General features: G+C 32.5%; 1 protein-coding gene and 2 non-coding genes across 7 annotated transcripts; all 3 read left to right on the top strand.

Annotated features, from left to right (window-relative positions):
• Window positions 1-2426: 2426 nt before the first annotated feature.
• On the top strand, window positions 2427-21697 carry LOC18102656 (metal tolerance protein 10). 5 transcript variants are annotated; one of them, XM_052456547.1, is made up of 7 exons: window positions 2431-2739; window positions 6681-6793; window positions 6883-7131; window positions 7676-7756; window positions 8388-8618; window positions 8967-9152; window positions 21355-21697. In XM_052456547.1, the coding sequence occupies exons 1-7, from the start codon at window positions 2547-2549 to the stop codon at window positions 21511-21513; spliced, it is 1212 nt and encodes a 403-aa protein (XP_052312507.1). In that variant the 5' UTR covers window positions 2431-2546; the 3' UTR covers window positions 21514-21697. The 5 variants fall into 5 exon arrangements, with proteins under 5 accessions (XP_052312506.1, XP_024465763.1, XP_052312507.1 ...); XM_052456546.1 differs by lacking the exons at window positions 6681-6793; window positions 6883-7131; window positions 7676-7756; window positions 8388-8618; window positions 8967-9152 and adding exons at window positions 18897-19009; window positions 19099-19347; window positions 19893-19973; window positions 20586-20816 and having other exon boundaries at window positions 2427-2739; window positions 21169-21697; XM_024609995.2 differs by lacking the exon at window positions 21355-21697 and having other exon boundaries at window positions 2427-2739; window positions 8967-9570.
• Window positions 21698-23459: 1762 nt separating this feature from the next.
• On the top strand, window positions 23460-23546 carry LOC112329049 (small nucleolar RNA snoR117). The gene has a single exon (XR_002984545.1). It is a non-coding gene; the product is annotated as a small nucleolar RNA snoR117 (small nucleolar RNA).
• A 58-nt stretch (window positions 23547-23604) lies between these two features.
• Window positions 23605-23695, top strand: LOC112329048 (small nucleolar RNA snoR116). Its single transcript, XR_002984544.1, has one exon. It is a non-coding gene; the product is annotated as a small nucleolar RNA snoR116 (small nucleolar RNA).
• The last annotated feature ends 2025 nt before the right edge of the window (window positions 23696-25720 follow it).

Below are 25720 nucleotides of genomic sequence, written 5' to 3' on the forward strand. Positions count from 1 at the left end.
ACAAAGAAGCCAAAAATAAACTTCTATTAGCGTAGCCTTGAGTGGTCCATACAAGTGGCCCTCAATGGATTCCGTATGCCTGAGCCTTAATTTTTTTTTCTTTTAGAGGGGGCGAACAATAGGTTGAAGTAATAAAAAAATAGAAGTTTACTTACCTGGTTATATTTTAATATAAACAATGATTCAAATTTAAAATGTATATATTACTTTTGAATTTTTACGAGCAATTTATTATTAGTATTGTTACTTTCATATTATATACATAATAATTGTAAAACAAGTTATTCAAATTCAAATTTATAATGTTATTTAATAACCATGTAAAAATAAAAGAGTAAGTAAATCAACATGATAATTATTTGTTTTCAAGTTTAGAAAAAAAAAATACATAAAAGCATTAGGCCCAACGCTGACCCCTAGTAGTAGGTCCGCGAGCCTGACCTTGTCTCTTTTTATTTTGCTAAGGGGGCCCTTTATGGAGAAAAAAAACTATATAGATAACATGTCATTTATTAATGTAGACGATTAATCGTTTGCTTATGTGGTTTCTGGTAGCCTAGGTGGTCAGAAACTGGGCATAAACTCTTCTTTAAGTTTTAGGATCAAATAACTCATCTTTAACCAATTTTTTACACGAAAACACATGGAGAACAACATACATAACTCGCTAAAACCACTTGTGTCCTTAAAGTTATCAAAATTGGTCAAAAAAATCAACTAGAGATCCCAAATCTTTCGAAGCCTCAATCTATTTTTTCGGCACTTGAAGGCCAATAACTAACACCTTCCAACTCTCATAGTCGAATGGAACATGTGAGCATGAAACTTGATCATTTTTATGGCAGGAAATGTGACAACCAACGACTTTTTCTCTATCACTGTTTTTCAACGAGTCTCTTTTCTATCTAAAGATAAAAAATAAATAAAATGAACTTATGGATCAAAATAAACATTGGCAAAATTTTTGGATCAGACTTATTGTTCTCAATGTTTTATAGTCTCGTATTTATTTATTTAGTGCTTCTATCATAAATTCAATTTCAATTCCATAGACGATTGAATGATGTAATTGAAAGAAAGAGAAAATTTTGGGGGGTGGGGGGGTTCACTGTTCAAACAAATTAGATAAAACAAGCCATTTCAAGCTTAGAACCTAGACTTTCAGGTTTTATTTGATGTTGACTAGTGACTATAAGTATGTAAATGAATTTTATTAATTTCTCTGAACTCCAAAACTAAAGGGAGTTGCTTGGAATGTGCAGCATATACAAAATTTTTATACATGTATGTATTTTTACAGGCCACATGAAATATATATATGTGTGTGTGTGTGTGTGTGTGTGTTTCATGGTGATAGTTGCTGAAAAAACATGTCTTTTAATTAATGTTTTTTTTAAATTTCATGATAAGAATATTTTTATAACATTAATTTTTAATGATATACATGTGGTTTCCTCTTGTCCATTTAGAGAAATTTAATTTCTTTCGGTGTTTACTTCAAGATTTACAGCTATAAAATCAAACAATCGAGCAAAATTTTTACCCACCAAGTAAATTCTTTAAAGTTTTTATTAATTAATGTTGAATACAGGATTTCTTTTTTGCTGATCGCTTGCAATGTTTATGAATACGATCCATATTTCACAGCATGCTTGCCACAGGTCACAGCTTACAAATTAAAGAACATCTACCTCGTAATAATCATACTCAACCTTCATCGAATGATTTCGTCTATGCCCCACGTTCTTTTATATTTTTTTTAGGTAACGTGACTGAGACCTAGGATAGAAGAACAGTTAATTTATTACAAGAACTGATCATAGAAGACTCTATGCAAGGAATAAAATTGATTTCAATGATAAGCTCTTTTGCCTTTATGCACATATTCCCAGTGATCTTACATTGTCGGCCGATTAATGGCTCATAGGGCAGCAGCAATTGCAAAATAATCCCTTGTATTGTTATTTTTATAACTAATCTCTGCTTGGTACTGTGTTTCAAATATAAATAAGATAAAATTTAAATTTTTTTATTTAAAATATTATTTTAATATGCTGATATGAAAAATAATTTTTAAAAATAAAAAAATATTATTTTAATATATTTTTTAATAAAAATTAATTTTTAAAAAAACTATTACCACGTCTTTTTTATAATAACTTTTAAGTAATCGTTGGACTGCACAGCAGCCACTCATTCTCCTACACATCACCCTATGTTGATTCCGACGCCGGAAGCTAGGGAAATTCAGGACCATATTGGACTCATAAAGATTTTGTTGTTATTGATAAAACCCATAAAAGATTTTGAACCACCAGGAAAAATTTCAGGTAAAAAATTTCACTGTCCTTGTAGTGTCCCGCTCACGAAATGCCGAATCCATGTTTAAAGAAGCGGGCTTCATTTTGGAAAAAGAAAAACAAGCCACGTGTAGCTCGGCCTTTTCCTATAACAAGGAGGCGGTTTTGGGGATTCTTGAATGAGCAGAATCTGCACAAGTTACAGCCACCACCATTTTCATTTTTCTCTCCTGGCAAAAAAGTTACATGGAAGGAGATCAGAGCGATCACAAAAAGAATGTTAGAGAAGATTATAGAGCAGAGGCTCTTCCATTTGCAAAATCAGCGGTAGAAGAGGACCCATTGTCATGGCGACTCAGTCTCGACAGTTTTCGCATAGAAAAGCAAGACACTGATCGTGGTCGTCACACTTGGTCCTCTTTCCTGCACACATCATCAAGTAATGCATTCCTCGCCTCGATCTTCTCCTTGATCTTGCTGCCTTGACCGCATCTGCCTCATTTCAGTTCTCTTCGTTGCCTTAATCTTTTCCTTTTCTTTTGTTTTTTGTTTCTTACTTTCTATATTCAGCTTTTAAACTCTTTGTTGGTAGTTAAGTGGTGGTTAAATTATAAATTAGTTTTCTAGTTCAAAACAAATTAAATATCCCCTCTAGTTTTAAAAACTAATTGATAGTCTCTGCCATCAATTTCTTATTCCTTCTCAATTTATTTTGTTTTTTATTTTAATAAATAGAAGAAAAAAAGAAGTAAATAAACATAAAAGAAAAAAAAATCGAACAAAGTACGTAATAAATTAAACATAATCAACATTAGTCAATCAATTAGTTTCAAAAGGTTAAAAACTATTCATTTTGTTTTACAAAATTAAAGGGACTGGTTTATAATTTACTCGTTATATATGTACTTACAGCTAATTACAGATTATCGAGGAGGGTAAAGGAGAATCAAACCCTGTATAATTCTAGAAGTTGCAAAGTTGATTCTGACGATAACTCGTTAGAGAGATTATAGAGAGTGGAAAAGCCAGAAATATAATTAACCTCACGCACAGCAATTAACCAGCAATTCTCAGCAATTACATATATAGGTTGCGTATTTAACTCGTTGACTCATATCAATGTTATATATTTTTTATCGATTACCTTAACGAAACTTTTATTATGTTAAAAGGAAGCTCGTGGCAACCTATGTAGTTGCAAGCTGTAAGAGATCTGCATTCTCTAATTAGGATATTAGCACTTGAAATGTACGAACATTCAAAAGTGGCATCAGGCACCTTTCTGCCCGCCACGGAAAGTGGCATCAGGATATTCCATGCATGTGTATTAGGTGCCTGATACCTAATACAATATTAATTTAATATTCTCTTTAAACAAAAATTATTTCAAAAAATAAATTAAAACACAAAAACAATCACTCTTTTAAATATCTTTAGGCTGGAGTAAAAATCAGCAAGAGGCATCAGGCACCTTTCTGCCCGCCACGGAAATTTCAGGAAACAAGAGAGATTATGCCGTGTGTCAACAGATTTTACCCACATATTTAGGAAGGCGGTTACAGCGTACACCGCCCCACCCCACCTCCATAAAGCCCGAAAAGATAGTCATAAGTTCTTAAAAAAAAAAAAAACACCGATCGCTACCACTATATAAGCTGTGAAGAAGTGATCAAAGCGACACTAGTCATGGCTAGAGAGAGTGGCGGCGGCGGCACTGATTATACAACAGAAGATGATAACACTCATTTGCTTCCTCCACCGGCCTCATGGAGATTAGATATTGATAAGTTCCGTCTTCCTCGAGAAAGTCATAAGCATGGCAGTCATGATCGAGTCTCTTCTTTCTCCCTGGACCGTCTCCTCCCTACTTCAAGTACTCACTATTCAATTTCCTTTCTCGATCTCTTTTCTCAATTGTTTGTTTTCTTTTAAGATATTGTAGCTGTTATTTTAATTATTTTTATGAACGCGCTATGCTATATTTTTTTTTTCCTCCAAATAAAAGGCTCGAGCCTAGATCTACGAGGAGGAGGGGACACTGATGCTCTATGCTGTAGTTGAAAGAGTTTCAAGCAGGTTTTTAATGAACAAAATCTAACACTGTATTGTCTAGTTTCAACGCCCTGAATTTATTTATTTTTGCTTTTCATCATCTACTATATACACTGTTACTTGTTTATATTACAAGTGTATATTTGTGGTGTTAGTTTGGCCATGAATAATAGCCACTGTCCATTGCATTTAGCTCTCTGCTAGTTGGGACTGTCCGTTTAAGCCTGGAGGAAGAATTTTTTTTTATTTAGTGGGAAGGTGAGAGGTGACCTTCGATTCCATGGAATTTATTCTAGTTTGGTATGAGTGTAATTAGTGGGGTTGCCAATTGCCATGACTTATCACAAGATTCAAGTACTGTTGGGTTTTTCTGGTTCGACATTGATTCTTTTTTGCGAAGTTGGTGATGGCAATAGGAATTCCTTACAAGGGGTTTTCCTTTTATATAAATGGAAAAGCAACGAGAGAAAGCAGTCCACGTACCAAGCGTAAAAGCATACTAATTTTCCTAGTCATTTCTCACCTTAATTTGTCTAAGATGGTAATATAATAATATGATAAAATTTTACACGTCTTCTTAGTGGATTCTGATGCATATATTATTGTTATAGTAATCAATTTTGTGATTCCTACTTTGATTTGTTTGCTCTCTGAATGTTCCCTGTCCTGTCGCAGCTTGATTGTTTATTTGCTTATTTATTTATTAATTGACTTTTGACAAAGACTAAATATTGATGAGTGAAAATTATAGATTCTCTTTTTATAATAATTATTTATTAAAATAATTTTTTTATTTTAATAATTTAATATTAAATTTATTAAGAATTTAGTTTATAATTTATTTCAGTTTATTTTTTATGAAATTATTTTATTCTCATGATCCGTGTTTCTGATTTAATTTGTTGTCCCATTTAACTTAAGTTTCTTTTTTCTGATATTTTTTAGTTATTGATTTTTTTTATTTCATCTTTTAACATTTGGTTTGATTGAGAATTAAACTTTATAATTTGTTTTTATTTGTTTAACATAAGGTTATCTAGCCTCATGAACCGAGTCAAGGGTTTAGTGGGTTGATTTTGGGTCTTTTTTTTGTTATTTCTAATTGATTTTTTTTAATTTTATCCTTTAACATTGGATTTATTGAGACTTGAATTTCATAATTTATTTTGATTTGTTTTTAATTAAATTATCTTTATCATATGATCGAGGCTTGACATGTTAACTCGGGTTAACTCGAGTTTTTTTTTGTTTTTTTAATTGATTTTTTCAATTTTATTCTTCAACGAGAATTGAGTTTTAATATTTTTTTTATTTGTTTTTTATAAAATTATTACGGTCTCATAACTTAAGTTGTAAATTTTACATGTTAACCTAATTTGACCCGGGTCAATCTAATATGTTGTCATCTTAATATTTTTTTTAAAAAAATATTGTTTTAAAAACTTTTTTGGTCAAATTTTATTTTTTTTGTTTCATTTGGACTTATCAAATCAATTAAATTATATCAGGTGAATACCTATATAGTTTTTTTCTTTCTTAAAAACACGTTACTAAAGCTGATTTTTTTTATATTTAAAAAAAAATGCTATCTATGTACAGTACAAGTAAATGATCTAGTTTACATCTAAATGAGCATTAATTCACGTTTGATGATTTTGAGTTTTGTGCCTCTAGAGCCTTTTGTTTCTCTATCCTCTTGTTTGGACATTGGCAAGAGAAGGTTATCAACTATTTCTTATCATTGGATCAATTGTGTTAACGCTGCATTCAGCACTTAAAATTACTAATTCATTCTAGTTTGTGGTGGCTAGATAATTTACAACAAGGAGTCTAATATTGTGGTGCAAAGAGCATTATTAGTAAAATAGATGGTTTTGAGTTGAGAGCATGCCATGCTTAACTTCGTGATTGCATGTTTATTTTCACCATGATAAAGATAACCATTATTGTGCTTTTGCATCATCCAGACTCCCTTGCATTCATGCCAAAACTGTGGCTGGTCAAAGCATCAGTGGCTGATGTTTTGGCCAGCCCCAGGTCTTTCTACATTATGGGCTAAACACCGAGTTATTTAAATAATGAGCTGATTATAGAGTTCGTAGCTGTTTACATTGATTTTTAGAAATTTACTACTCTATTTGGTAGATTCGTAAGACTTCTTGAAGAATAAATTTTACCTGACAGATACAGGGAGGGAGTTGTATGACATTAGTTACTTGTAACTTCTTTCATTGTATTGGGACACTTCCATTTGCTTGTGATTTCAGTCTCTTTAGTGCTTACATTGTAGAATTTATGCCCATCTCTTTCTTCGATGCTTGGCCTCAGGGAAGCAACGCAAGGTTTCTGAATACTACAAGAAACAAGAAAGGCTACTTGAAGGGTATAATGAGATGGAGGCCATGACTGAATCGGGTTGTTTCCCTGGAAATCCGACAGAGGTAGGATGCTATCTTCTTTTCCCCCTCTGCTCCCCACTCTTGCTAATGATATAATAGTTTCAATCTGAAGGCATCCTTCTTCTTTTCAGGATGAAATGAAGCAGCTGGCAAAGAGTGAGCGACTGGCAATTCATATTTCCAATGTAGCTAACTTGCTACTATTTGCAGCAAAGGTTTATGCTTCTATGGAGAGCAAATCTTTGGCAGTTATTGCTTCAACTCTGGACTCCCTACTGGATCTCTTGTCGGGATTTATTTTGTGGTTCACTTCCCATGCCATGAAAAAGCCAAACCATTACCACGACTATCCAATTGGAAAGAAACGGATGCAGCCCGTGGTAAGTTAGTGCATTTACTTGGTCACTCAGCTTAATACTTATTTGTTTGGAATCAGATCCATTGCAGACATGACTTCTGATCTTCTATTTTTCCTTCTCTCATTCTCTCAAAGAGGTCTGTAAGTGGATTGTTATATCCACTATGTGCTGTTATGTTACACAAGCATTCCTAAAGTAAAATCTATTCAGTGACAGAAAGCAATAGAGGGCCATGGAAGGTGTACTTCAATTATTGCCATAGAATTTCAAAATGATTACAGGCAATAGCATTTGCTTGGATATATCCAAGGATAAGAAGATGCAAGAGACCAGCTAATATCACAATCCAATTGGGTTTCAAGATGGATAAACTGTCATTGTTTTTGTCAGGGAAAATTAACGAATATATGGAGCAAAGAAATGGAAATAATCAGCATTATACTCCAAGTGAAAGCAAATGGGAATTCAAATTTTGCATAACTGGGGATCCTGCCAACTCAAATTTTTATGAAATTATTGATTTCCTTCATTTCAACATGTCTGATAATCATGCTTGATTATGCAGGGCATCATTGTCTTTGCATCTGTAATGGCGACACTGGGATTGCAAATTCTTCTTGAGTCTGGTCGGCAGCTCGTTTTGAAGGTATGCGACCACGATTTACTCATTTTTCATCTGAGAAAAAGGATGAACTAAATAGTAGTGCAATGTTGGACTCGTACGTAGATTTTAACCTCTTTTTCACCTTACTTTTATTCTCCAGATCAGACATTTGAGAAAAGATTTAGATCACTTGCTAGTAACAGCTTAGACTTTCTTATATGCTATGATATTTTCGGCCATAATTCAGTGAAAAAGAAAATTTAAACTACAAAATTTGAATGGGTACCCACTCTGTCTGTTCATGCTTTGAACTTTGTTTAATCACATTAGTTGCCATTGTCTCTGTCTTGGAAAGGGAGGGAGATTGTCAAGTTAGGGAAGTCATCGCATATGGAATTGAGCTGAAAAACTGATTGGTTATTTTTCTGTTAATATTTAGTCGATGGGCTCCAGGATCTCTTAGATTTAAACTTGAACAGATTTCCTTCAGGAAAAATTTCATGAGTATTGCGTCGATTGTCCTACTACTATGTTCTGCACTCAGTGAGAGAATATAACGGACTCAAAAAAGTCATTCTTTACTTTAAGTAGCCTAATTTCCTATGTGAAGCTTCCTACCATCTTTACCGCTATCTTGAGCAGTCATAGAATAGTTTTTATTTATTTGATGCAGAAAGGGCCTAGAATGGATAATGGGCAGGAGAAATGGATGATTGCCATAATGGTTTCTGTCACGGTAGTGAAGTTTCTGCTAATGCTCTATTGTCGAAGATTTAAGAATGAAATTGTCAGAGCCTATGCTCAAGATCATCTTTTTGACGTCGTAACAAATTCAGTTGGTTTGATAACAGCCGTCCTAGCAGTCCGATATTACTGGTGGATCGATCCTACTGGAGCTATTATAGTAAGTTTCTTAAACTGTGAATTCTCGCAGTTCTTTACTCTGCTGCATTTCAAGTTGGTTTAGCCACACTTCAACTTCTCTTGCTTTATTCATTTTTTTTTAGAAAAAACTATCTGGGTAGATATGATTAAATCCATGCCACCTATTATGTCCTGCAGAATATGTTCAAATGCTCTGTGCTATTTTTGTAAAAATTGCTTGGCCTTTCAATGAGCTGATAGCAATGCCTATTGGTGCCCTTAGCAGGGCACTGTAGGATAGATAGTAAATAAGAATCTCATTTGGTTCCTATTAGGATTTAAGACTTTGGCTTAAGAATTATCGATCATTTCTTCACCCAATACGCAGATAGCGTTGTATACCATCACCACATGGGCCAGAACAGTTATCGAGAATGTATGGTCTTTGATCGGAAGAACTGCCCCGCCTGAGTTTCTAGCAAAGCTAACATACCTGATATGGAATCACCATAAAGAGATCAAGCACATTGACACAGTTAGGGCATACACTTTCGGTAACCATTACTTTGCGGAGGTTGACATAGTCTTGCCAGAAGACATGGTTTTGAACCAAGCACATAATATCGGCGAGGATCTCCAAGAGAAGCTTGAGCAGTTGCCTGAAGTTGAGCGAGCTTTTGTGCATATAGATTTCGAGTTTTCCCATAGGCCTGAACACAAGAGCAAGATCTAAAGGGTGATAGTACTAATGGCTGGAGCCCAACCTTTCACTGCAAGTTCTTTGCGAAGACAACTAATTTTCTCTTGTTCCACTGCATAATTGACAGTCCGTAGCTTCTTGTCTGCTTTAATTTACCTAATATTCCGCTCTAATACTGTTAATCAATGCTATTAGTTTTGGTCATGTTTTCTTGATTAATCTTTTTATTTTTAGTGCGTTCTCTGTTTAATCGTTTTGCAAGAAAGAGAATGATATCCTACCTTTTTCTTTAGCTGGGCATAAAACTAGTCGGCCTTTAACAATGGAGATTGTAGATTTCCTCATATCATGCATTTCTTGCACTAATTAATTTGATATGTTTAATTGTTCTTGCACTAAATAGTTGAATGAGACTAGATAAGAATATGTTAGTGCGCCATCCAATTCGATCACGATAAGTATATTTTAACATAAATAGTGATTCCATTTTAAAATGTATATATTACTTTTGAATTTTCATGAGTAATTTATTAGTAGTATTTTTATTTTCATATTATATACATAATAATTAAAAAATAAAATATTAAAATTAAAATTTATAGTGTTATTTAAGAACCATGTAAAAATAAAAGAATAAGTAAATCAACATGATGGTTATCATATCCGTACCAGACCACATAAAAGATCTTAAAATTTGCTGTGTTCTTTTAACCACTTTTCCAGGTAAAAAGAATAGAGAGGCCCAATAAACCTGAATGGAGAACAAAATTGAGTTTATCAGTTGCACTCGTCCAGCATATGAAAGCGATCTATATGTCTAGTGCTGAATTCTAGCAGTGACTTGATCAACAAGGGTTTTACAATGAACATCCTCGAGTCTTATCTGAACAATCTGCTCTCTAATGCCATCTGGTATTCCACTTAGGTGATTGTCACTCTTGTCTGGGTTCGGGGAAAGTCCAGAAAGGGATTGAAATTCCATAAGCACATTATGAATCACACAAACAGAATTGACTTCCCCTTTGTTGAAGATCATCAAGTCATCGGCAAAACAAAGGTGGGAAATCCTATTCTTTTACACCTCCAGTAAAACTTGAACTCAGCCTTGTCTCAGCCCCCTTCCCCCTTGAAAATAGCCTGCAAGTTCACCGCTAACATTTATAGAGAATTGAAATGTGGTAATACAAACCATGATCCATCCAACTACTTGTTCAGGGAAACTCATTCTGATCAGCATAGCATTAATGAAATCCCATCTAACCGAGTCATATCCCTTCATAAGATCTGCCTTCACAGCACAACGAGCAGACCGTCATTAATTTCTATGGTACCCCCTCATCAATTCCTCGTCAATTATTTGTTTTGAACGACTTCTTAAAGAAAAAAGACCCCTTTCTTCCTTTTTCACTGATTTTTTTTAGACATCTTGAACTCTTCTTTGCTTGACATGGTACTGCTTGTTATTTACATGAATGGTTGATAAAAGTTAGGTGTGTTCGTATATATTTCAACTTTTATAAGCAATTCATACCATTGAACTCTGTTTTGTTAATTGAAAAATAATTTATACTGCGGGTTTTAGTCTATTTCAACACGTGATTTCTAGCTGGGATTTTTTTTTATAAAGAAAAACGTATTTAAAAAGGACTGCTATCTATCAGGAAATTGAAGCATCCGGTTGTCGCGTTGTCCCCTGGAGCTTTATTTTCCGCACTTTCTGATAGTGGACAAGAGACTACTCGGGGATCGGGATACCGAATGATAGTTTCTTGGAGCAGCAAAGCCTGTCTCTGAGTTTGCTGAGTCCTTTTTGACCAACCTAAACAGTCCAACTGTTGTTCTAGGAATCTAGGATGGGTTCACTCATCCAAGCTACTGCTTTTCAACTCTGGCTGGAACAATCTTGGTCCAAAGCACGAGACCCAGCTAGCTAAACTATGTAACGTGTTAGTGAACAGAGAAAAAATTATGGGTTTTGTTCGAAATAAAATAATGTTTAAATAAATATTAATGATGATTTTTTTGGGTTAAAATATATGTTAATCTACCCTTCAAATATTACACAGGACACGAGTATTATTGATCAATCAATACTATAAAGCATATCAATTCCGATTCACTATTACGGTACATGTTGCTAAATTACAATTTGATAATTGCTTAAGGTTTTATTTGATATTAAGGTAACTTTTATTTTTGCACAACCATAAATAAAAAATTATTTTGTAGATCAAATAGTTTATATCGTTTGCATCAAGTCTCACGTATAATTGCATGTTAAATTTTTGTTTTATAGAACTTAAAATAATATATTTTTTATTCACGAAAACCTATTTTTTATTTGTTTTGCATATAAAAATTCATGTTATAGCAATTTTAATTAAAAAAATACCTTTTTAAAACCATAAATAAAATTATTCTTTTCACACCTTTCTTTTTAAACAACAACAATGAAAATAATATATTTTTTATTCACATAAACCTGCTTTTTATTTATTTTGCATATGAAAATTCATGTTATAGCAATTTTAATTAAAAATATATATATTTTTAAAAATATCTTTTTAAAACCACAAATAAAATTATTCTTTTCATACCTTTCTTTTTAAATAACAATAATGAAAATAATATATTTTTTATTCACGAAAACCTGTTTTTTATTTGTTTTGAATATGAAAATTCATGTTATAGCAATTTTAATTAAAAGTATATATATTTTTTTAAAAATACCTTTTTAAAACCACAAATAAAATTATTCTTTTCACACCTATCTTTTCAAACAACAACAATGAAAGTTACGGCAAAACCAAATCTAGCATGATTCTGCTACCTCATACCTGTGCGCTCATCAAAATGGGTGCAAATCAATCACCTTGAAGCACATATTCAGCAACAATCAGAATTTTGTTGACTGCAGTACGTATTATATAATGTAATCTTGTTCTTTGATCTTGACAAGTGCGTCCCGTATTTTAAAAAGTGATTTGAGGAACTTTTTAGTGCGTTCTCTGTTTAATCGTTTTGCAAGAAAGAGAATGATATCCTACCTTTTTCTTTAGCTGGGCATAAAACTAGTCGGCCTTTAACAATGGAGATTGTAGATTTCCTCGTATCATGCATTTCTTGCACTAATTAATTTGATATGTTTAATTGTTCTTGCACTAAATAGTTGAATGAGACTAGATAAGAATATGTTAGTGCCATCCAATTCGATCACGATAAGTATATTTTAACATAAATAGTGATTCCATTTTAAAATGTATATATTACTTTTGAATTTTCATGAGTAATTTATTATTAGTATTGTTATTTTCATATTATATACATAATAATTGAAAAATAAAATATTAAAATTTAAATTTATAGTGTTATTTAAGAACCATGTAAAAATAAAAGAATAATTAAGTAAATCAACATGATATATAATTATTTGTTTTTGAGTTTTGAAAACAAAAATAGATAAAAGCATCAGGCCCCCAGTAGCAAGCCTGACCTTGCCTCTTTTTATTTTTTTTAAGGGTTTTTTTTAAAAAAACAATTACATAGAAAACATATTATTTATTGATGCAAACGATTTATTGTTTATTTGTCTAGTTTCTGGCAGCTGAGGTGGTTGAAAACTGAGCATAAATTTTCCTTTAATTTTTTGAACCAAATAACCTATTTTTAATCAATATTTTTACCTGAAAACACATGGAAACAACATACACAACTCAATACATGTAGTTTCCTGTAGTGTATTTAGAGAAATTTAATTTCTTTCGGTGCTTACTTCAAGATTTACAGCTATAAAATTAAACAATTGAGCAAAATTTTAAGTAAATTCTTTAAAGTTTTTATTAATTAATGTTGAATACAGGATATTTTTTTTGCTGATTTTCTTTTTAGTTGATCGCTTGCAATGTATATGAATATGATCCATATTTCACAGCATGCTTGCCACAAAGTCACAGCTCACAATTAAAACTACAAACAAGATGACATCTACCTCGTAATAATCATACTCAACCTTCATCGAATGATTTCGTCTATGCCCCATGCACGTTCTTTTATGTTTTTTTAGGTAATGTGACTGAGAGCTAGGATAGAAGAACAGTTAATTTATTACAAGAACTGATTATAGAAGACTCTATGCAAGGAATAAAATTGATTTTAATGATAAGTTATTTTGCCTTTATGCACACGTTCCCAGTGATCTTACATTGTCGGCCGATTAATGGCTCATAGGGCAGTAGCAACTGCAAAATGATCCCTTGCATTGTTTTTTAAGTAACTAATGTCCTGTTTGCTATTGTTGGATAAAATTTAAAATATTTTATTTTAAATTAAATTTTTATATGTTTTTATATCATTTTGATATATTAATATCAAAAATATTTTTTAAAAAATAAAAAAATATTTTTTTTAATATTTTTTAAATAAAAATTAATTTAAAAAATAACAATTACCACACTCTCAAAATTATTAGACTGCACAGCGCTTCTGAATCTCCTCCATCACCCTTTGTAAGCTAAGCTAGGGAAATTCAGGACCATATTGGACCCATAAAGATTTTGTTGTCATTGATAAAAATTCAGGTAAAGAATTTCGCTGTCCCTGTAGCGTCCCGCTCACGAAATTGCCGAATCCATGTTTGAAGAAGCGGGCTTTTCATTTTGGAAAAAGAAAAAAAGAAAAAGAAGCCACGTGTAGCTCGGCCTTTTCCTATAACATGGAGGCGGTTTTGGGGATTCTTGAACGCGTAGAATCTGCACAAGTTACAGCCACCACCATTTTCATTTTTCTCTCCTGGCAAAAAAGTTACATGGAAGGAGATCAGAGCGATCACAAAAAGAATGTTAGAGAAGATTATAGAGCAGAGGCTCTTCCATTTGCAAAATCAGCGGTAGAAGAGGACCCATTGTCATGGCGACTCAGTCTCGACAGTTTTCGCATAGAAAAGCAAGACACTGATCGTGGTCGTCACACTTGGTCCTCTTTCCTGCACACATCATCAAGTAATGCATTCCTCGCCTCGATCTTCTCCTTGATCTTGCTGCCTTGACCGCATCTGCCTCATTTCAGTTCTCTTCGTTGCCTTAATCTTTTCCTTTTCTTTTGTTTTTTGTTTCTTACTTTCTATATTCAGCTTTTAAACTCTTTGTTGGTAGTTAAGTGGTGGTTAAATTATAAATTAGTTTTCTAGTTCAAAACAAATTAAATATCCCCTCTAGTTTTAAAAACTAATTGATAGTCTCTGTCATCAATCTCTTTTTTTTTTTCAATTTTTTTTATTTTAATAAATAGAAGAAAAAAAGAAGTAAATAACATGAAAGAAAAAAAAATCGAACAAAGTACGTAATAAATTAAACATAATCAACATTAGCAATCAATTAGTTTCAATTAGGATATTAGCACTTGAAATGTACGAACATTCAAGATTGGCCGTCATCACATCTTCAAGCCTCTCTTCTAGTTTTCTGTTGTTCCTATCTGCCTAGCATCTTGCCAGTAGCTTGTGCTTCACATGCCTTGCATGTTCTAGGTTGTCTTTTTTTTTTTTTTTTTTTCCTGGGACAAGACAATATTTCCACACCTGACAAGGTTACAGATCATATATAAGATTGTGGTCTAATTAAGATTTTCAATATTAATTTCTTGCTACATGGGATGATCTTAAATATATACATGCATGTATTCCATTTATGTATATATGCATGGATATACCTGTTGTGATCAATACTGGTCTATATATAATTCTATCCGTCCCTGTTAAGCTTAGATGAGAATATATGACCTCCTATAAATTATGTAAGGTGGACAAGAGAAAGGGGAAGAAAATGCTGAAATTAACGCCGAGATTATGCCGTGTGTGTTGCACCACAACAGATTTTACCCAGTTATTTAGGAATAGGCGGTTACAGCTTGCACTGCCCCCCCGCTGTAAACGACTACAACTCCATAAAGCCTGAAAAGATAGTCATAAGTTCTTAAAAAAAAAAAATAACCGATCGCTGCCAGTATATAAGCTGTGAAGAAGTGATCAAAGCGACACTAGTCATGGCTAGAGAGAGTGGCGGCGGCGGCGGCACTGATTATACAACAGAAGATGATAACACTCATTTGCTTCCTCCACCGGCCTCATGGAGATTAGATATTGATAAGTTCCGTCTTCCTCGAGAAAGTCATAATTAAGCATCGAAAGTCATGATCGATCGAGTCTCTTCTTTCTGGCCTGGACCGTCTCCTCCCTACTTCAAGCGCTCACTATTTAATTTCCTCTCTCGATCTCTTTTCTCAATTGTTTGTTTTTCTTTTAAGATATTGTAGCTGTTATTTTAATTATTTTTATGAACGCGCTATGCTATAGTTTTTTTCTTCCTCCAAATAAAAGGTTCGAGCCTAGATCTACGAGGAGGGGACACCAATGCTCTATGCTATAGTTGAAAGAGTTTCAAGCAGGTTTTTAATGAACAAAATCTAACACTGTATTGTCTAGTTTCAACGCCCTGAATTTATTTATTTTTGCTTTTCATCATCTACTATATACACTGTTACTTGTTTATATTACAAGTGTATATTTGTGGTGTTAGTTTGGCCATGAATAATAGCCACTGTCCATTGCATTTAGCTCTCTGCTAGTTGGGACTGTCCGTTTAAGCCTGGAGGAAGAATTTTTTTTTATTTAGTGGGAAGGTGAGAGGTGACCTTCGATTCCATGGAATTTATTCTAGTTTGGTATGAGTGTAATTAGTGGGGTTGCCAATTGCCATGACTTATCACAAGATTCAAGTACTGTTGGGTTTTTCTGGTTCGACATTGATTCTTTTTTGCGAAGTTGGTGATGGCAATAGGAATTCCTTACAAGGGGTTTTCCTTTTATATAAATGGAAAAGCAACGAGAGAAAGCAGTCCACGTACCAAGCGTAAAAGCATACTAATTTTCCTAGTCATTTCTCACCTTAATTTGTCTAAGATGGTAATATAATAATATGATAAAATTTTACACGTCTTCTTAGTGGATTCTGATGCATATATTATTGTTATAGTAATCAATTTTGTGATTCCTACTTTGATTTGTTTGCTCTCTGAATGTTCCCTGTCCTGTCGCAGCTTGATTGTTTATTTGCTTATTTATTAATTAATTGACTTTTGACAAAGACTGATCGATGAGTGAAAATTATTGTTACCCTTCTTGTACCAAGTATGGTTTATTGAAACAATTTTTTTATTTTAATAATTTAATATTAAATTTATTAGGAATTGAGTTTTATAATTTATTTTAATTTATTTTTTATAAAATTATTCTATTCTTATGATTCGTGTCACGGATTTAATTAATGGGTTAATCCATTTGACTTAAGTTTTTTTTTTGGTTTTTTTTGTTATTGATTTTTTTTTTATTTCATCTTTTAACATTTGATTTGATTGAGAATTAAGTTTTAAAATTTATCTTAATTTGTTTAATATGAGGTTATCTAGTCTTATGAATCGAGTCAAGAGTTTAGTGGGTTTTTTTTGTCCTTTCTAATTAATTGTTTTTTCAATTTTATACTTTAATATTGGATTGATTGAGAATTAAACTTAATAATTTATTTTGATTTGTTTTTAATTAGTTTTTCTTTCTCTCATGATCGAGGTTTAACATGTTAACTTGAGTTTTTTTTATCCTTTTTTAATTTATTTTTCCAATCTCATTCTTCAACATTGAGAATTGAGTTTTAATATATTTTTTTATTTACTTTTTATAAAGTTATTACGGTCTCATAACTCAAATCGTGAATTTTACATGTTAACCTGGTTTGACTCGAGTCAATCTAATATGTTGTCATCTCAATAAAAAAAAAAATTAAATATCGTTTTAAAAACTTTTTTAGTCAAGTTATATTTTTCCTAGTTATATTTGAACTTGCCAAGTCAATCAGGTTATATTGAATCAATTCTTACACAATTAATTTTTTTTTCTTCTTGAAAACATGTTAGTAATGCTAGGATTTTTTTATATTTTTTTTAAAATTGATCCTATCTACGTACATGTAAACGATCTAGTTTACATCTAAATGAGCATTAAATGACGTTTGATGATTTTGAGTAACTTGAAAATTAATGATGCAAGCGTAAACAAATTGTTTGCGTGCAAAATTTCAAATTATCAAATATATTATTGATATAGAGATTATTTGTTTTTGTTTTTTAAAATAAATTTTGAAAAAAGTTTATTTTTTATTTTAAATTAAATATTTTAGTGGTTTCGATCGTTTTAATATATTAATATTTAAAATAATTTTTTAAAAATAAAAAATATTTTAATATATTCCCAAATATATTTTTTTAAATAATCGTTAGTGGGCTTTCAACCTCTCATTACGTGGGGTGGCTTGATCAGATCTTATAAACAATGACTCGGGTTGCGGTATCCTTTGACCACGAGAAGTGAGGCAATGTATACCAACCCAATTTCGAGAGCATTGATTCTGTGAACTTCTCAAATACCTGAAACTCGGGTTGTAAGTCGTTTCCTAAGACCTCTGATCATTCTACTTTGTACTGTAGGCTGATGTCCTGGCTCTAAGCTAGTGACGTGTTGTTATATTGTAAGAACTACATGTCTGGTTCAGTTACAGCAGATGTTTTTTTTTGGCTTCTTGTCAAAACACAAGGAAGGATCATTTGTCGAGGTTTAAAGTTGTTTTGCTATGCAGCTCGGACATGTTTTTGCAAAAATTTGAAAAAAACAATATTTTAAATTATTTTTTAAATATTTTTGTACGATTTAATTTATTGATATTAAAAATAATTTTAAAAAATTTTAAAAGTATTATTTCAATATATTTTTAAATTAAATATATTTTTAAAAAACAACAACTGTTACAATTTCGATCACTTCCTTACTCTTCAAATATTAAAGCCCTGAAAAGAATAAAAAAAAAAGAAGTTACAGTACTCTTCCACCAAGGACACCAATATGTAGTTTTTGTGCCTCTAGAGAGCCTTCTGTTTCTCTATCCTCTTGTTTGGACATTGGCAAGAGAAGGTTATCAACTATTTTTTATCATTGGATCAATTGTGTTAACGCTGCATTCAGCACTTAAAATTACTAACCATTCTAGTTTGTGGTGGCTAGATAATTTACAAGAAGGAGTCCAATATTGTGGTGCAAAAAGCATTATTAGTAAAATAGATGGTTTTGAGTTGAGAGCATGCCATGCTTAACTTCCTGATTGCATGTTTATTGTCACCATGATAAAGATAACCATTATTGTGCTTTTGCATCATCCAGACTCCCTTGCATTCATGCCAAAACTGTGGCTGGTCAAAGCATCAGTGGCTGATGTTTTGGCCAGCCCCAGGTCTTTCTACATTATGGGCTAAACACCGAGTTATTTAAATAATGAGCTGATTATAGAGTTCGTAGCTGTTTACATTGAATTTTAGCAATTTACTACTCTATTTGGTAGATTCTTAAGACTTCTTGAAGCATAAATTTTACCTGACAGATACAGGGAGCGAGTAGTATGACATTGGTTACTTGTAACTTCTTTCATTGTATTGGGACACTTCCATTTGCTTGTGATTTCAGTCTCTTTAGTGCTACATTGTAGAATTTATGCCATCTCTTTCTTCGATGCTTGGCCTCAGGGAAGCAACGCAAGGTTTCTGAATACTACAAGAAACAAGAAAGGCTCCTTGAAGGGTATAATGAGATGGAGGCCATGACTGAATCGGGTTCTTTCCCTGGAAATCCGACAGAGGTAGGATGTTATCTTCTTTTCCCCCTCTGCTCCCCACTCTTGCTAATGATATAATAGTTTCAATCTGAAGGCATCCTTCTTCTTTTCAGGATGAAATGAAGCAGCTGGCAAAGAGTGAGCGACTGGCAGTTCATATTTCCAATCTAGCTAACTTGCTACTATTTGCAGCAAAGGTTTATGCTTCTATGGAGAGCAAATCTTTGGCAGTTATTGCTTCAACTCTGGACTCCCTACTGGATCTCTTGTCGGGATTTATTTTGTGGTTCACTTCCTATGCCATGAAAAAGCCAAACCATTACCACCACTATCCAATTGGAAAGAAACGGATGCAGCCCGTGGTAAGTTAGTGCATTTACTTGGTCACTCAGCTTAATACTTATTTGTTTGGAATCAGATCCATTGCAGACATGACTTCTGATCTTCTATTTTTTCTTCTCTCATTCTCTCAAAGAGGTCTGTAAGTGGATTGTTATATCCACTCTATGTGCTGTTATGTTACACAAGCATTCCTAAAGTAAAATCTATTCAGTGACAGAAAGCAATAGAGGGCCATGGAAGGTGTACTTCAATTATTGCGATAGAATTTCAAAATGATTACAGGCAATAGCATTTGCTTGGATATATCCAAGGATAAGAAGATGCAAGAGACTAGCTAATATCACAATCCAATTGGGTTTCAAGATGGATAAACTGTCATTGTTTTTGTCAGGGAAAATTAACGAATATATGGAGCAAAGAAATGGAAATAATCAGCATAGACTCCAAGTGAAAGCAAATAGGAATTCAAATTTTGCATAACTGGACATCTTTCCAACTCAAATTATTATGAAATTATTGATTTTCTTCATTTCAACATGTCTGATAATCATGCTTGATTATGCAGGGCATCATTGTCTTTGCATCTGTAATGGCGACACTGGGGTTGCAAATTCTACTTGAGTCTGGTCGGCGGCTCGTTTTGAAGGTACGCGACTACGATTTACTCATTTTTCATCTGAGAAAAAGGATGAACTAAAAGTAGTGCAATGTTGGACTCGTACTTAGATTTTAACCTCGTTTTCACCTTTGACTTTTATTCTCCAGATCAGACATTCGAGAAAAGATTTAGATCACTTGCTAGTAACAGCTTAGACTTTCTTATATGCTATGATACTTTCGGCCAAAATTCAGTGAAAAAGAAAATTTAAACTATAAAATTTGAATGATATACCCACTCTGTCCATGCTTTGAACTTTGTTTAATCACATTAGTTGCCACTGTCTCTGTCTTGGAAAGGGAGGGAGATTGTCAATTTAGGGAAATAATCGCATATGGAATTGAGCTGAAAAACTGATTCGATATTTTTCTGTTAATATCCAGGACCTCTTAGATTTAAATTTGAACAGATTTTCTTCAGGAAAAATTTCATGAGTATTGCTTCGATTGTCCTACTATGTTCTGCACTCAGTGAGGGAACATAGCGGACTCAACAAAGTCATTCTTTACTTCAACTAGCCTGATTTCCTATGTGAAGCTTCCTACCATCTTCACCGCTCTCTTATGCAGTCTTAAAATAGTTTTTATTTATTTGATGCAGAAAGGGCCTGAAATGGATAAGGGGCAGGAGAACTGGATGATTGCCATAATGGTTTCTGTCACGGTAGTGAAGTTTCTGCTAATGCTCTATTGTCGAAGATTTAAGAATGAAATTGTCAGAGCCTATGCTCAAGATCATCTTTTTGACGTCGTAACAAATTCAGTTGGTTTGATAACAGCCGTCCTAGCAGTCCGATATTACTGGTGGATCGATCCTACTGGAGCTATTATAGTAAGTTTCTTAAACTGTGAATTCTCGCAGTTCTTTATTCTGCTGCATTTCAAGTTGGTTTAACCACACTTCAACTTCTCTTGCTTTATTCATTTTTTTTTTAGAAAAAACTATCTGGGTAGATATGATTAAATCCATGTCACCTATTATGTCCTGCAGAATATGTTCAAATGCTCTGTGCTATTTTTGTAAAAATTGCTTGGCCTTTCAATGAGCTGATAGCAATGCCTATCGGTGTCCTTAGCAGGGCACTGTAGGATGGATAGTAAATAAGAATCTCATTTGGTTCCTCCTATTAGGATTTAAGACTTTGGTTTAAGAATTATCGATCATTTCTTCACCCAATACGCAGATAGCGTTGTATACCATCAACACATGGACCAGAACAGTTATCGAGAATGTATGGTCTTTGATTGGAAGAACTGCCCCGCCTGAGTTTCTAGCAAAGCTAACATACCTGATATGGAATCACCATAAAGAGATCAAGCACATTGACACAGTTAGGGCATACACTTTCGGTAACCATTACTTTGCAGAGGTTCACATAGTCTTGCCAGAAGACATGGTTTTGAACCAAGCACATAATATCGGCGAGGATCTCCAAGAGAAGCTTGAGCAATTACCTGAAGTTGAGCGAGCTTTTGTGCATATAGATTTCGAGTTTTCCCATAGGCCTGAACACAAGAGCAAGTTCTAAAGGGTGATAGTACTAATGGCTGGAGCCCAACCTTTCACTGCAAGTTCTTTGCGAGGACAACTAATTTTCTCTTGTTCCACTGCTTAATTGACAGCCCGTAGCTTCTTGTCTGCTATAATTTACCTAATATTCCGCTCTAATACTGTTAATCAATGCTATTAGTTAAGGTCATGTTTTCTTGATTGATCTTTTTGTTATTATACATGTTTTTTTTTTTTCCTTCCTCGTCCTTTGGTTAAAACTTCAACTGATTGAGGGTAATGAAAATTCTCCATCAGATGCCATAAGGGGTAAAAAAAATTGTGCTAGACGGGAACTCTTGTTTTTTGCAATGTAGGCGAGGAAGACTTCGACTGACGCAACGAAAATCATTTTACGGAGAAAATATTTAATTAAGCATGTATAATTAACGTAATACATTGAAAACTTTCAGAGTTTTTCTCTAAAACAAGGTTTTTTTTTTATTATTATTTCTACATCAACTTATATGAACCATGAGTATCGTATATAAATTCATTTTCCAGATGCGGTGTGTATTTGCATAATCTTCTTTGCAATTATTTTCCCCTTGAATCTTATTTCCAAGAAAAAAAATATATGCAAAGAACAATTCAATAGTTTATATGGAATTCCAAATGGAACTCTTTCGTATCCACAAATCAATATTATCTTATTTCTTACTAGAACAACATTATATCACTGGTATATTTAGTCTCTTGCCATAAATTAGTAAGCTTTATCCCTTGAAACATTTTCATGTTTGATGAATTCACTTTATAAGGAATAATTATCTAATGAAAATGGACGAAAATGTACAAAGATTGTCATGAAAAGTGTTTTATAAACTTTTATGTATTTATTTACCATTAGAAACTGGTTAATAAAAAATATTTTTCAATTAAAAAAATTTGATTTGATTTATAAGAAAGTATTTTCATTTTATTTTAAGTAGAAAACACTTTATTAAAGTTATGAAAAATTTAAAAATAACTTGTTATTTGTTAGCTATATCAAGTTTGGTACTTCATTTTTTAATTGCTATATATGTTTTGAATTTGTTTTTTCAATTTCATCTATTAAAATTTATTTTTATATGAACTATAGATTTTCATCCCTTAGAATTTGATTTTGAATTGAATTGCTATATATTTTTTATTACTATTTATTTTATTTGAAATAATTTATAAAATTATTTATTTTTTAAAATTCATAATTTTTCAACTTTTTTATATGTCAGATTTAGTTTATATTTTTTTAATAAACTTGAAAAAAAAACAATGAAAATTTATTTTATAGATTATTTTTCATGACATAGAAAAACTCAAAAAAATATTTTCTAAATTATTTTTCATACACAATCAAACATTGAAAAATAATTTATTTTTTTAAAATTTACTTTGCATGAAAAGTATTCTTAAAAAAAAAAACTATTTTCTAGCCAATAAACAAAATAAATTCACTTCCATTCTCTCCACCAAATGCATTCCTTTGTATTTAAACTTTTTCCTATTTACCCTTTCAATAACTATGAAAATGATTAAGTTCTAATAATTTCTCAATCTAAGAACATAATTTTCTCTTTAAAGTTAAATTATGACGGAGGTGGCACTATAAGTTTATAACATACTTAAAAAGACTGCTGAGCTGGGCTTTCATTGTCTCATTAAATGTTTAGAGTTTCGAACTCTTATGCTGGATTGGGCTGAAACATAGCCCAGGTCAGTTCGGTAATTTTAAAGAGCAGCAAACTAGGGTTTCTGCCCTTTTCTCAACTACTATTTATATCCCCAACAAATGCTTCATCTCTTGGAACTCCGCCCTCTCTGTACGTTAGCCACCACTTCTCATCTTCTCCATCTACACCAAGCCTGCGTCGATCCCTCAAATTTGTACCCTTCCACGCTCTCTTCATTTTCCTAGTTGTTTTGATTTCTATTGCCATGTATAGCCTGTGATGCATCAAAATTGTCCGTACCATCTGAGATCTTTCTGTATCTTTGATGACACACAAACTTGTATAGATTCTGAGGCTTTGTTTCTTAAAACTTTCTTTTATAAATTTTTTTTCTAGGGAAATCATTTTTTAACACGAGGCAGTGACGATGAAAATCATATACCATCAAACTTTGAGAGCTCGAAAAAAACTTGAGCTTGTTGATGCCATCTAATAATTTCTGAGACCTCTGTTTCGATGTCATATGTGTTGTTTGAATAGCAGTAATTTTTGCCTGTGTTTTTTTTTATTTTTTTGGGAAAAAGGCAACAAATTAGAGTCTCTGAAGTGCTTTAAATTTCAATAGCGTTTTCAGTGCTGTACGTTGCCGACACCAATTTTGGGTGCTGAGATTCTGGCATTTGCTTCCGTTTCATTGAAGCTTATGCATTCAGATGTTCCTACATTCTATTTCTTTTCTTTTTTCTTTTACAAAAAAACAAGGTTTCATTATTCATTTTAATATAAAGGTCATTAATCCTGCTTTAAAATTGGAAAAAAAGTTGTGTCTATTCTTGTTTTAGAATCAAAGGTAAAGCCAAATATTTGATGCAGTTACATAAACTTCGCTTGTCTGTGATGTGGTTGAAACGAATGTTTTGGGTGTGGAGGGCAACAATTTAGAGTCTCTGATGCGCTCTTTCTATAGTGTTTCAGTGCTTTACGTTGCCAATACTTATCCGGGTGCTGAGATTATAGCATGATTCCTTGTTTTGATAAGGTTTGTGCCTTCAGAAGCTCCCACATTTAAATCATTCTCCTCCACGAAACCCGTTTTTTCAGATACCGTTTGTTTTTTTCAAAAATAATTTGGAAAAATTTATTTTTGTTTTAAATGAAGTTTTTCTTGGATTTTTTGGAATTATGCTGATGTAAAAAAATCCAAGCGAAAATCACTTAGCAGTGCTTGCATCTGTGATTATGGCTTAAAGATGTTTTCATATTATAGCGCTTGCTGATTACATACACTATTCTGGTCAGCTATTATGTTATGTCCTGAAATTAGAGGAACTCCATTAAATGGAACGAAATGTTGTCAGTCTGAGCTTTCGATTGAACACCATTGTTGATCCTTTGATTGAACACAATAATGACGCTTGAGCTTGTGGAATTGTTAGGATGTAAAACAATGCCTTCTCTCGTTACGTTGATGTAATATAAACAAAAATAAACAGACACCCAATAAAATAAAATGCATCAATAATTCCTTCGATTTCTTTAAGTTGACAATCCAACATGTTTGACGGTAAATTAATAGTGAACGATGAAAATAGAATAACAACGAAAAATCAACAAAAATAAAATATAAGGAATATAAGAATTTCAACAAATTAAAAAAATTTGCTTTTTGCCATCTTAACCGCGAAATACAAAAAAAATAAAATTTAATGAACTAACCACATAATAAATAATCCGTCTTTTATTATCTGCTTCAAAAAATCTACTTGAATGATGTATTTATTTTATTGGCTTTGTTTGTTTATTTTTATTTTTTTATTAATATAAGTGTCTGAATTAGTTTGTATGTATTTTATTTCATCTCGATTAATATCACGAAATTTAAAGTTAATGAATGTTTAAATTTCTTTTTCTATTGGCTTTGCGTGTTTATTTTTGTTTATGCTTATTGTATCTGTCTGTATGAATGAAAGACGAGAGAAGGCAATTATTTTAGAAACCGTACTTTTAATGGCAAGGCAATAACAAAATAATCTTCAGAGCTGTCCGTTGCCGACACCTGTGAGGACTTCACATATTGTATGGGCCTATTCTGTGAAGCATGGTGTCTTCATACCCATTTTTATGCCTTCTGGGTTTCTGGTCGAGATATTTCCCCTGCGTTATTTTGTTTGCGGTGTGGCCGGTGTTATGTAGTCTAATTTTCCTCATTTGTGTGAGAATCCCCCGTGTCGCTTTGGAATTATTGTCTCATGGAGATCAATCTGCCGTTGTATTCTAACATTTTCATCCACGATCACGGATTTGTTAGGGCTTTCATTGTATATTGTTTTAATTTATACCACTGATGATGAATATCAGTTGAGTCAAGACTTGTTAAGATGTATAAAGATATTCTTTTGTTGACCTTTTACATTTGGCTAAAATTTAATTAATTTATTTATTTACATGTTGATATTAAAAATAAATTTTAAAAAATAAAAAATATATTATTTTATTATATTTTCAAGCAAGAAACAACTAGTATTAAACTCT

Source organism: Populus trichocarpa, chromosome 10, assembly GCF_000002775.5.
Source record: "Populus trichocarpa isolate Nisqually-1 chromosome 10, P.trichocarpa_v4.1, whole genome shotgun sequence".
Taxonomy (NCBI): Eukaryota; Viridiplantae; Streptophyta; class Magnoliopsida; order Malpighiales; family Salicaceae; genus Populus; species Populus trichocarpa.

What these genes read in the sequence shown, in the direction of transcription:
- LOC18102656 (XM_006378545.3), top strand. Translation starts at nt 13,990, where the DNA reads ATGGAGGCGGTTTTGGGGATTCTTGAACGCGTAGAATCTGCACAAGTT. An exon ending in GTCGGCGGCTCGTTTTGAAG is followed by an intron (nt 19,974 to 20,585) that starts GTACGCGACTAC and finishes TATTTGATGCAG; the next exon opens with AAAGGGCCTGAAATGGATAA. An exon ending in ATCCTACTGGAGCTATTATA is followed by an intron (nt 20,817 to 21,168) that starts GTAAGTTTCTTA and finishes CCCAATACGCAG; the next exon opens with ATAGCGTTGTATACCATCAA.